Genomic DNA, 14,161 nt, shown 5'->3' with positions numbered 1-14,161 from the left:
ACTTATTCTAAAAGCTCTTTTCAATCGACATAACAGAAGTCAGAATCCTCCGATTCGGTAAGCAGTCTCTAGGGAGAAGAACATTTTTTGAACATTTTCATAATATCATTATTATTTGTTATATGTATAACAACTTTAATAAATAGATGATGCAGTGATAATAGCTACAATATGTAGTTCAGAGTTTGATTGACTAGTCGATTTTCTTTGCGGACAGTATAGTCATTAACTTAGACCTTGCTAATTTTTAGATTCCACTGATTTAAAAGCAGATGTCTTCAATTGCAACGCCGTCGTTAATTACATGGCAACAGACACATAAATCAATGAAAATATTAATCGAGATGCCGCGTAAAACATTACACAGAGTTTAGAAGGCGTTCGCTTACAAACAATGTATTTCTAACTATCAGAAAAGTACTTCGGAAATGTCCTTGACACTTACAAGTGTAAACTTTAATCTATTTTACACAGAAGTTAGTTTCCAAAATAGATATTGCTTTTTTGTCCGTCTTCAAAACGGGAAATAATCTCAAAACGAACAATAAACAAGTAAAAGACGTTACGATAACAACAAAACACGTTGTCTCTAAATGATGATATGAATTTCCCTCGTTTTTAACAATATGTACTTACTTTACGTAAAATAAAATAGGTATTTTGAAACCAAGAAAGAATTATTTGATATTCACTGTTTTGAAAGTAATCGCAACAATTACGACTATAAAACATGACTCGAATAATTTGTCACTAAAAATAATTCTACCCAATTCATATATTACGCAAGTTTTCAATTGTATATCAACAGAATAGGAATAGCTCTTATCATTGTTATCAAATACGTGAGGTGACAAGATGCACAACCTGTACGCACACATAGACAAATTTGATAACACACACGCACATTATCTGAAAATTGGCGGATTTTTAACAGAGTTTATCGCTAATGAACTAATTAGGTATTAAGAATTGGGCCTGTTTTGTAAGAGTTTTAGATAATGTGTTTGTTCTTTTTTCCGATAATGATGTAGGTATAGCTGTTTCGCAATATTACTATTATTGATATAAATAGGATCAGGATGAAACAAACGTTGTCATAGCCAAACAGAAAAAAAAATTAAATATATTTAAAACAAAAACTTCTTATATTATTATTTATTGTTGATAATGAAAATTACATATTGTAAATGAAATTTTTTCAAAAACATTTTTCCTCTTTGTGAATCATCAGACGCATTGTTTCAGTGATATGCCTATTGCTATCTTTACTATTCATATCTTATCTAAACTACGAATGAAATCTTATAAAAATGTAGTAAAAATTATTTTATTACGTAACAAAGATAACTGTGTAACTACCATATAAGATTACTGATTGTCGCCACGCTGTTCTGCCTTTCTCTTATCAAAAATAAAATAAATATGGGGTATGAAAAATAAGTGATGTTCGATTCTCATTCCTACCCGCACACAAAATTTCATGAGGCCAGCCGATTTGGAGGAGCTTAAGTCGTATGTATTAGATATGAAGCAGCCAGACTTGTTGTTAAGGTCCTTAGAGATTGGGCATTATTCGCATCGAATCCTTCCTCAAATGAGAGTCTTATTTATAGGACACAATCAATGTACTAACTTCCGCCATAACACAATGCATGTGTGTTTTTCCTTTGTATATCTGTCCTGCTCTCATAACGTCATATACAATGACTAAACATAATTTCAATAAGTGGTAATCTATTAGGTGCATTGTTGAGATTTGTATGAATACCTTTAGCATTCTTGTCGAGCATGATTTATATAAATCAAATTTTGTCTGTTGCTAAGCAAAATGTAAGAAGCGAACGAAGCGAAGTTGTCTGTAATAATTAATAGTTAAAAAAAACTAAAAAACACGCTTTTTATAGAAAGCCGAACTAAAAAATAGAAAATTTTTATCAAATTAGTGTATTGTCATCGGTCCTCAATAAATCTACAAAGTTTGAACGAAATCTGGCCGTTTAAAGTGGGTCAAAATCGCGCCCAAAGAAGTCGGTTACAAACATACAAACATACAGGTGAAGCTAATATAAAGCGTGTAAAAATGCGCCATATTTTTTGGTATTATGCCTTATTTTTACGCTTCTTACGGCCCTGCCTTCATAGGGAACTGCTAACGACGTCGGAACCGAAATGTGGGAGTAGTTTTGCTGAGTTGGCTTATACGTTTTCTATATAATAATGAATTACTCTATATTTGTATTCCTTATTGAGTCCTACTCCGGGTGTAGAGCTCGTAATTGGCTTCTAGGATCATATCGTAAATACCAAAAAAAAAAACAAAAGTTACTCAGCCGTATGCTCATCGTTTAAAAAATTATTGCCTTTAATCAGGTTATATGAATCTATTAGCTTCAAGGCTAAATAGTAGAAAGTTGAACACTAGGATTCCGCACATAAGATCATGCCACGTGAATCAGCTTGCTATAGTAGTTTGGCGACTTGAGCCTGCATCCGCTCACAAGTGATTCGAAAAGATTTAGCTACAAAATTGCTAATGGATTGACAGGTTTATAACTAGATTCTAGGTGGACATTTACAGCTCTCAATAAGGTGGTGTTGTCTATTAGATTGTGTAATGAATTAATTATTAAAATATTTTTTAATGTATATTAAAGAAACGTAACAGAATATTGGGAAATATTAATTGCAAATAATTGTGTTAATATAAGTATAGCACCTTGGGGTACACCAATAGTGAAGTAACGTCAGGATGAGTTTTATTGATAGATACCTACTGTCTTCAAGTTCAGGGTCTAATACAAAATTACTACACAACTTATTTACACTTGACTGCATTGAAAAGCAATCGTTTTCACCTAAATAAAATATATCAACGATGTTAAAAGCTTTATTAAAATCTAAAGCACAAAATACTATAAAAATTGGGTTTTACCGCTCTTGAAGATGTATAGCAAAAATAATTACGGACTTTCTCAGTGATTACTTATCAGATATGCTATATCAAAATTGATATGGACTGAGGTTTGTGCATTTTATACAACAATCTAATCTGTGTACGTGAACCATCAGTGTACAATATTGTAGCGATAATTATTTCATACATCATTATTTGTGACAGTTTGCGATATTATGCGATTTCAGTTTGTAGGTCTAGGTCAAAGAGTTTGGTATGAGGGTAGTTAATAGCATTGGTAATTTCCAGGTATAGATATAGACCTACCTATATGAACAGTGACTTGATGGCATTTATAAAATCAACGATTGTACATTTTTGTTAATTTTAAAAATTAAAAAGTAAGAACAGTCGGACTGATGCAATTGCATTTGCAGAAATAAAAAGTTTATTATAAGTAATTTTCAATTACGTACGATTTAAAAACCTTATAACATTTTTTTTTTTCAATTATTGTTAGGTGAACATAGTTTCAAAACTTTCTCTGCAATTTCATTTAACAGCATCAAAATAAAAGATTTATTCTAAAAAGGACGAAATAAGGAGGTAATTTTTTCGCATCAGTCGCTTAATAGCATTCAATGATTTAATGACAAAAAGTCGCGGGAGCTAAGACCGGTTGAAATCGTTATGTAACCGAACCGGTACAAGGTTAACTAAATCACATATGGATTAAAGCCTTCGAATAAAGAATGGCGGGATAACATTCCCTGCATTTTTGGGAACGGGTCTTTATTTAAAAGAACGAAGAAAAACAAAAATTGTAAAAGTAAATAAAAATACGAATTTCTGTTGAATGTTGACTTCTCTTGAAAAATTGTAGTGATGGTTACGGAGATTACGGTTTTTTGCATAGCTAGATGCATTTATAAATGTTTTTATATTTCAATTTGATATATCTCGTATTATGTAACGATTTTTTGTTTGTTTTCATTAACAATTACAAAAAGGACACAATATTTCCTTAACTCCTAAATCATCGAATGATGTACAATAACAGTGCTCGCAATCCGTTACCTGATAACTTCTGAGTAACGTTTACACATTGTAACTAAATACTCAAGGAAATAATCTGAAGTACTGATAAATTAACAAGAACGTGTAAAATAGTGGGCACAATGAATTTTCACGCTACACACATCAGTCAGAACTCAGAAGCTAGAGTGCTGACGTTTCGGCCAATATTTGATATAACGTACCAATTTCAACATGTTTTGTAGTTGTTACATAGAATTGCATCATGTTTCATGTTAAGGCTTTGATATCCTGCGTGTAGTTACTTAGGCCCATAGGCAATTCTGCCTTTAAAAAACTTGAAAATTTTTCTCCAAGTTTATGCTGGTATATAAATGGTTGGAAATGTAATTTAAAATAGTACCATTTTTCTCTTTATTATATGTATGTCGTTTTTGTATAGAAGGTAACAGAACGAGTAGTATTATTTCATATAAGCTTTTCTTTCACATCTATGCACCTACATAACATAATGTGTATGTACTAATGTAGCTTATTCACTTAAAAGTGAATTTTCTTTAATAAATTCTCAACCTGCATAGATTAGACGTTTTCGATGAATCATGGTAATTGACGTATGTTGTTTTCGTGTGCAAGCTATGTGACATGGAAAGAAAGGTCAAGTTCAGGGTTGGATCTTGTGCCTGGCAGGGATTTGCCCTTATCGTCAGTTCAAATTATTCAGCAAGAAATATGGTATAAAGATGTACAGATGTTATGTACATATTTATTATTTGGTTGGCATGCACGCCAATTAATTGGCATGCAAATATTAACAATAATGTCTATAAATCAATAAATATCATTTTTACAATGATAATAAATTTTTTACAATTAAATTAATCTTATAATTATAACATGTTTTTAATTTGCAAACGTATTGGGAAAACATTTTGATATACATATTTTTATTTTATATTTAAATCTACTTCTGTGTTTTCATCTGCATTTAAAAATAAATGTAACCAATGTACCTATTCATATTTAAACAAAGTATTTGTGCAAAAGAAAATTGCAATCGATTAATTATTATATTATTATCCTTGGCTCAATAAATTGTACCTAAAAATTAAAATGCAATATAAATAGGTTCAATCGAAATAAGATTGGTCGTTGAAGAGTTAATTGTTCTAATTACCATTAAAATATACTCGTGAATAATAAAGCGATTGTCGATTGTTATTTAATCAAGTGTACTTATCTACGCGATAACGACAATGTGCTAATTCTAAAATGTTTCTTATTACCTTAATTATAAAGGCTACTTTGCTATAATATGTAATCCATACTAATATTATAAATGCGAAAGTAACTCTGTCTGTCTGTCTGTCTGTTACTCAATCACGCCTAAACTACTGAACCAATTTGCACGAAATTTGGTATGGAGATATTTTGATACCCGAGAAAGGACATAGGATAGGTTTTATCCCGGAAATCCCACGGGAACGGGAACTATGCGGGTTTTTCTTTGACTGCGCGGGCGATGCCGCGGGTGGAAAGCTAGTATTATATAATATGAAAGAGCCGGCGACTATTTACATTTCGTATTTTATGGTAATCTTTGGGTGTATGAAATATTAATTACCTACTGGGTATAAATTACTAACTATAAGGTTTGTTTTTTTATCAGCGTGATAGGTGACTGAAGAAAACGGGATAGCACACGTGTTTGTAGTGAAACTTCTTTGGCAAGATTCAAGGATACCAAAATCGTCGTCTTACTCCATGACGTGACGATATTGCCATGATGCGGCCTTAACATTTTAGTCTCAACGCGCTTATAGAAGTTTCACTTCAAAAAATTAGCTTTAAATTAGCTTCATAACATTAAATTGCTTATAAGTTACATTTTTTCATTAATTTTAAATTTCTCGCTGCGACATAAGATAATAGATTCCTACATATTATAACAAGCAGAGATAAACATAAAAAATATATTTGTATTGCTAAACCAGTTGCTACTCGTTTAACTCATAAATAAATATTAGCTGAACACTTGTCGGCTAATAATATGATGTTTGCGATGTGGTTTGTGCGGTTTCCTCGGTTCTGATAAGAAATGGGAGCATTTGATATGGTGGAGCGTCTTTGTTAGGATTTTTTCAACTACCCTCAACAAAATGTATGGAATTATAAAAGTTGTGTTGAAGGAAATATACTGTGGTTTATTGGTTAGATATATGTTTAAGTTATGTATTTACGATTAATCATATATTTTAAGAATAAATACATAGTCCTCCAGTAAACTAACCAATAATTCAAATTGGGGGCTAGTTTTGCTAATTGCATTTAAATTTATTTGAAATATAACTTTCTCGTGTAACATATTGTATTTCTAATCTTCCGTGTGTATGCGTATGCGCAATAGTGAGACGAATTAATTATGTTATAGTTGAACGATATATAATTATATTTCGTGCCTGTATTTATCTGCTGTCTTCTTTCTTAATCTCAATATTTATTATTTATCAATAGCATAATAATAAGCATGGATTTCCTAATTCCTAGGTGATACTGCAACTTCTTGAGAATTAGTTAGGATTGTTATAAAGAATGGATAGAATCGTTTTGCTCATAACTGTAAAATATATTCACACAGATTTTCAGCTCATAAGCAAATAGATTACTCAGTTATATTCTAACAATGCGCATTGAAAGCCATCTATATCATTTTAGCATGACAATACACCACCAGCACTAATTTAGCGCCACCAGTACCATATTATCTTAAAGCAGTATTATTTCCAGTGTGGAAGAATGACAGCGCTATGTAGGTCGTCTAGCGCCATCACTTTCCCACACTGGATATATAACTGCTGTAAGACATCATGGTAACCACCCAGACCTTGTTAAGTATCGATTGTGCCCGCGATACAAATTTCGATGACCTTGGATCTATAATTTTATCTACAATAGGTTGAGAAGATATTTATAGCATTGCTGTTTGCTAAATCGTTTTTTGCTTTGTGAAGGATTTTGCTTGGAAATTTAAATTAATCAGAATAGCGTTACTCTTCTTTAATACATTTTGGAAAAACGATATAGTAGCAAGTGTGTGTTGCTTTTGATTTATTGCAAAAGTATGTTTGTTAATTGGCCTTTCATTGATTTGAGGGTATGATTTTTGTGTCTGGAGAGGTAGAGAGTTATACAGGCTTTTTTACCGTGGTGAAGTCTCAAGCGTATGGTAATTTTCTTTACCCACGTGGGCGTACAACTAGTAATTAATTGCATTATTCAAAGATGTATTTCATCATGCATTTTAAAAATTTACATATTGCTGCAAGCATTATAGGATTTATCTTATCTACTTCATTGATCATCATTAACAAATTTAAATTAATAGGGAATGAATAGACAAAATTTCTGTTCTTTTGGTCACTTTAATTTTTCTGAATTATATAATTTATTATATAATTTTATAATTTTATATTATATTTATTATATAATTTTTCCGATATGGCATAAGTACACTTCACGTCATTTATCAAGATTTGTATAAGGTCCATGTTATCTGTCTTTCTCACACAAACTCGCCTCTAAAATATTTTTCAAATGAAACAAATGCCTGGAAGGATACTATAAGCCTCTATATCTTCTCCTACCCCACAATACTTAACATTAAAAGGTCTTCCATAATCAGCCCATTACGTTTCCAATGCTGGGACACGGGCCTCCCAAAACGTCTTGATATTGTCTAAATATCATACACTGTATCCGTTTCCCGATTCAACGCGTTATTTGGTGCGTTTGTTGCAAAACATGTTCATCCATTGCTCGCATTGTTGATAATAACGCATCCTGGTTTATCTTCCGCCCAGCGATGTAATACAAACATTGCTTACTATTGTTGATACTACACTACCGTATTTAGTATTTACAAGCTGATGTACTGCAATGCTACTTTAATTTAACTTTGCACCTGTTTCATTCATTGTCTTTATTGTCGTAAACAGTTGTTCGACTTTTTCTTATATCATCATAGTCTTTCTCTCTCTACGATATAAAAATTATAAAAAGTAGATACTAAGTTCAGATAAATTTAAAGTGTACAGTAAAAGCATTCTTAGATTGGGAGTAATAACTATCTAAAGATTTTTATACCATTTGCCCTAGTTTAAAAATGGTGGTGCCATCAACGTAAAACTAATATTTGATTCTAGCAATACTATTTAATTCACAATGAATTAATTTGTTTTACGTCATCATCGTGCCGATAACAGTCGCTATTGTGTATTGATATTTGTGAATACATTGTTTTTTAATTCATATGTGTTATAGTTTAAGGTTCAATTTACTTTTCGATAGAACTTGTCTTGGACAAATCGAATATTAATAACATCTATTTTAGGAACATATTTCATTACTTTACTGTGGGGCTGTATATAATATTAACTGTTTATAACCCTAATGGTTCATTAATGGGTGACCAGTATATTTGTAAATATTTATATTATTAATTAATTAGTACCGTAGACATAACAACGATTAAAGTATTTTAATTTTTAACTGATTTGCCGGCGCGGTGGTCTTACTCGCTTGCTACCTACCCGTTTAAAAGGTAGCCTGCTAATCCAGAGTATTTATATGTGTATGATACAGATCAGCTAATTTTGCGTTTAAAAAATCCAAACATTGTTACAAAGCTTCTCGATTATAATAATTATGTATTTGTAAATTAGGATTCGAAATTACTCTTCTATTCCAGATTCCTAACATTTGACAGTGCCCTATATCTAAGCTCAGTCTATTCTCTCAAGTATTATACTATTGTTTCCCGCGTATTCCCTTCACGAATTACATAATATCTTGTATTCGCAGGCCCGTCCGCGGCATGTCGGCGGTGGTAGTCGGCGCTGGCCCAGCGCACGCCTGCTTCTTCGCGACGTATGAGCAGAGCAAGCACACGTTGTCACAATTGACGAGGCATCGGCACGACCATATCACACACGGTAAGTGTTGGTTCTTTATTGTAGGTGGTTTTGGTTTTGGTCCTTCGAGGCCCTTTGACTCGCTTAACTGAGGATGTTTATTTTGCCTTGAGACTTGATATCGGTATGAGTATCTGTTTCTTCTGGAGTTGTAGTTAAAATATCTACATGTGATTTAAAGCATGGCTTAGCCTTTGTATCATTGTTCAGTTTGCCATTTAAGTTTAAGTTGTGAATATGTTGATCTATTATTTTTCTCATATTTCCGATCTTACTCTTAAATAGCGTGGCAAATTCATAATCAATGCTTTATTTCGACGTACTCTTATAAAAAGAGTACGTAAAGAGATTCTATTTCCAAAGCGTTGTTTACCCGCACCCTAAGTATCAAGTTTCTATTAGCTCCCGCTTACGCAAAAGCGTTCATAGAATTGCTATTTTTAACATTATTTTCCCTTTTAAAGGTCTATCTGGATGTTTGGCTTCACTAATTCACGATGCTGTATCAAATCCAACAGAAGGTTAGTTGATTTATAGTATTTTATATCTTTACTTATTATATGAGACGTAAATATAGCAGACAACCAACTGTAAACAAATAAATATTACGACTGTTATTGATATCTATGTAATTCTCGTATTATGGTTGTGTGAATTATACGTGGTTTTTGCTTCATATTGTATGTAACTATAAAATATTCAATATTCATTCAAGTCTTATTCATATTTACTTAAACCACCTTCATAAATTGATAACAACATGCGGTTAGAATCAATGACTATGAAAACCAATATCTTTAAACTAGGTACCTAAACATATTATATCCTATCATTTGCACAACAGTTAATCTAGGAGAATATAAAAGATCCCACTAGTTGTAAGTACCTACACGGCAATTCAAATAGTAGATTACTACTACTGAACCTGTGTTAAAAGAAATTCTAAAAATTTAAAAAAGTGGGTTAAAAATAGGTATCATAATATGTATTGCATAAAAGATATTCTGCTTCGACATGCGGTATTCTATTCCAAAATTCTTATATAATTCATAGGTTAATAGAAATTTCGAGAATATCCAAATAGGTAGGTAATTATATGTGGATTCTTTTATTCGGAATTGGACGTTGCTCCCGTTTTACATGATTGTCTTTATTAGTTTATGACGCGAACACAACTTTGTTAGCGTTGCAGCGCATCTTTGCAATGCTCTTAATTGATTATTGCTAAGGATACTTACACATAGATATTTGTTTTTTTTTTGCGATGTTTATTGCGTCTTATCTATACATATAATAAAATCGTAGGAAAGTCAAAACTGTACATTGAATATTTTTTTAAAAGAATACATATTCCATGATCTATAATCGATATAGAAGCCAAAAATATAGTTTTTAGAATTTTTGTCTGTTTGTCTGTTTGTCTGTTTGTCTGTTTGTCTGTATGTTTGTCCGAGCTAATCTCGAAAAGTACTGCATAGATTGACTTCAAATTTTGCATGAATATTACTAACAGGTCGAGTGAGGTTTTTTTAAACATATAATCATGCTATCACCTCCGGGGGAGGAGCTGTGAGCCTTTACTTTTCTTACGTATTCCGTGTACTACGACAGCGTACAATCTAAAGACTCATGTTTAAATGTTGTTTTTGAGTAAGCCATGCTATTATCTAGCTTTACACTATAAAAACTACGTCATTTACGTAATTTGGGCAGAGAAACTGTTTAATGAATCTTAGTACTATAAAGACAAATTTGATTCAGCGCCATCTATGAGATTTCGTAAAAATCAAATCAATTTACATGTTAACACTACTGAACACAATGTTAAAAATTAATAATTTAAATATAATTATGTTAGTTATTTATTTAACTCTTTAACCCATAATAAATCTTCCCTTCCCTATAAGGTGCGCTTATAATTCGTGTGAATATACTACATTTTTAAAAGTGAGGGTAGATGTATATTATTTAAAGTCAAACTAGACACCATTGTCCATTACAGTTAATCTAATATTGATTGTGTTCATTGGTTACATTTTTAAAAATCTTCGTGTTTTAATAATTCGATCACGAGGCGGGACTCTAATACAAAAAGGTTAGTTCGTTGATAATTATTATTCCTTCATCATTTACATGTTGTTAGTAAAAAATAATATACTTTGACTGTTAATACTTTTGTTCAGTATTTATCTATATGATTATTGCTTGGTAATTAATATATTTTCATGTCGTATACCTAATTATAAACATAAGTGTGATGTGAAACTAGCTGGATTTATTTTTACACACTCACAGTCTTATATTTTGTGTTAATGTTAAAATAGTATTAATAATAGTGTAAATCATAATATTTTTTCAAAGTTAAAAATATTTCCTTTTTTCTGATGGTGTTGCCATCGAATTAAACCGCGCTGTCGTTTCGTTCACAAAAAGTCATGTTATTAGGACCGAATATGTAGCCGCCTCAACTTACGGAAACGAGAGTAACCTGCGTTGTCTGTTAGTTATTGTATAGTCGAATTTAACGTTACATGGAAATTGGAATCTAAATATATGTATACCTACTTATATTAAATCTGTAGAGGTCAATTCTGCACATGAAATATATTTCCTAAATAACTATTATTTTTCATATTCGTGAGCAGAGCAGCAACTCCATTTTTAAGCTTTCGTCGCGTGTGCGTTCTTAATGCGTGTATCTTAATGGTTAAAGCTACACAGAAATCAAGTATGAAAGAAATGTTCTCCATATTATATAAAAAATATCTCCCGACATCATAAATGTCTATCTTTTATGGTTGAGCTTAGGAGTTCAAAGCTTTCTGATTATATTTGTCTACTAGCTGTCCCCGCGACTTCTTTCGCGTGGAATAGTGACTATGGGACCTATGACCATGGGCTCAGGGTGGGGCAACAATAAAAAATCATTTTTATTTTCATGCTCCCACTCCCGCGCCCACTCGCACTCCCACGCCATATGCCACGTTCAGTCCCAATCCCACGCCCACGCCCACTCCCCTTCACAATTAGTACCTACCAGATCAAAGCCAGGGTAAGCGCCCCACCCAGCCCCACCGTGGCTACGCCCATGCTGAATTACTACTTAAGATACAATTATTGAGTAAATACGTACTAAAGTCCGGTCGCGAAGCAGAAAGAATTTCGTACAATGACCTCTTTACCTACTGACAGTGGTCACAAACATTTTTGAATGAAGTGCATGAAATATTTGGAGGAGAAAATGTTTTTTACTAATTTATTAAATAAATGTCCTCTATTCATTTACAATACTTATTAGTTAGTTACATTTTAACTTTTTCAATAACAACGATATATTATATAAAAAAAAGTGTGCGTGTACACACATAAGAAGTGAAACTTCTTTATGACCTTATTTTTCAAAAAATAATTTACTATGTAGGTACAATATTACAGAAATACGTTATTCTAACACGCGATTTCGACTTAGGCGGATTTTGATTGGACATAAAGAGTTTGAGGTTTATTCTTATAAATTTTGAATTCACAAAATCATAATTGAACACCTGACACCAATCAAGCAAACACAAACCTTACGCTCTCAGGTTAAAGGTTTACAATCCCTAAGGACGGCGGTCATTGCACCTGTGCGAGCAAGACACATTATTTTTACAAGGGATTGACAGTGACAGGTTAATGTACGAAATTCTTCCTGCTCCGCGACCGGACTTTACCATAAATAATTAAAAGAATTGTTATTAAAATTTCTTACTAAACTGAGCTAAAAAACTTACGTACCAAATTATTAAAGAAAATCAAGAAATGAAATGCCTAACCTATACCAAATAGTTACTACATAATGTAATTAAAAATTATGATTAGTATATAATATCGAAAATCAAAAAAGAAACGCCTAACTAATTCTACGTACGTGTACGTCTACGTAAAATTTCTTTTAAATTATGTCATATTATTTTTTAGGAACCAGGGGGGGGGAGAGGAGCAAATTCTATTTCCTTCCTTTCTTAAACGGATGTTTTTAATAATCTATGGTGTAGCCACTGATCAGCTTAATCGATACTCAGTTTTTATCAAATCCAGCAACAAATCCAAATTAGATCTTTCCTGTCTCACGCACGTAACTAAAGGCTGAAGAGAGAGAGAGCACGTAACTAAACCGTTTAGACGAAGAAAAGTGTATAGAAAAAGGAATAAATAATTTCATAAACTTCCCGACGATCTTTAAAAATAAATTATAACTTTCATTTTTTTCATTCCCACTTTTACCCCTATGTAGGTATAATAAGTGGATGAACCAATTTTGATACACTTTATCTAAGAACCAGCGTCGGAAAATATTCTGCCTAACAAAAAAAACCGCATCTAATTCGGTTTACCTGTTAGCCAGCTACGGTGCCATAGACAGACACACACACACACACACAGAAATACATAGCGGTCAAACACATAACACCAGTCTTTTTGCGTCGGGGGTTAAAAATATAATACGACATAATTTAAAGGACATTTTATGTGGAAAATTTACCTATACACCAGGGTAGATAATTTTTGAAACAAAAAAAAATCGCAGTAGGATGAAACCCATTAGAAAAGGATATGATAAAGATGTAAGGAAAAATAAATTACGGTCAATCGGAGTTCGGGAAGTGGGAGGGGGGGGAGCTTTTAAGAGAAAAAAATGGTTTCTCTCGATTTCTCGATAATAATAACACCTGCTAATTTTTTTCTACATATTTTAATTGTACAGACATCACTTTTCCACAATTTTATTATATGTATTGCTTCACAAGCATTGGCAGACGACAAGCGCTTGTCGCCATCCGTCGCGATTTGAACTGAGCGTTCCCACGGCATGTGTGCGTATGGCAAGCACTGGCGAGCGACAAGCGCGCCGATTCCCATGGCATGTGGTGTGGTGTGGCGCGGTCGGATTTGTGAAGCAAACATGTCGTGGGAATCAGGCTTTAACTTAATTTTTATTCACCCGCATCAGTGCCACCTAAAAAATCTTTATATCGAAATTCGAGCAAAGTTAAGAAAATGAGAAATAAGAGTTCTCAAGGATCGTTAGAGATAAGAGGCTTACTATTGACCGAAAACAACATGTGTTATGCCGAACCTGAAACCGCTTCACAACGAGAATTGCGGCTCACAGCTGACCGCGAACGGCATGTACTATCCTGTGAGACCGAAACCTTCACTGAGAGGGTATAACGTCTCACAGCTGATCGCAAATGGCATATTGTACTATCCCGTGAGACCG

General features: G+C 32.7%; 1 protein-coding gene across 2 annotated transcripts in view; it reads left to right on the top strand.

Moving 5' to 3' along the window:
- mfrn (mitochondrial iron transporter mitoferrin) overlaps nt 1-14,161 on the top strand; it is a 46,092-nt gene that overhangs the window by 5,174 nt on the left and 26,757 nt on the right. For both annotated transcript variants that reach the window (XM_089709794.1, XM_089709795.1), the window contains exons 3-4: nt 8,789-8,919; nt 9,363-9,419. In XM_089709794.1, coding sequence (XP_089565920.1) covers nt 8,789-8,919; nt 9,363-9,419 — 188 coding nt within the window. The remainder of the gene's footprint in view (nt 1-8,788; nt 8,920-9,362; nt 9,420-14,161) is intronic.

This window comes from Colias philodice, chromosome 23 (genome assembly GCF_061535455.1).
Source record: "Colias philodice isolate Cphi_HAF_F1 chromosome 23, ilColPhil1 Martin Lab GWU primary, whole genome shotgun sequence".
Lineage (NCBI taxonomy): Eukaryota > Metazoa > Arthropoda > Insecta > Lepidoptera > Pieridae > Colias > Colias philodice.
This window is presented reverse-complemented; position numbering and strand designations above follow the sequence as displayed.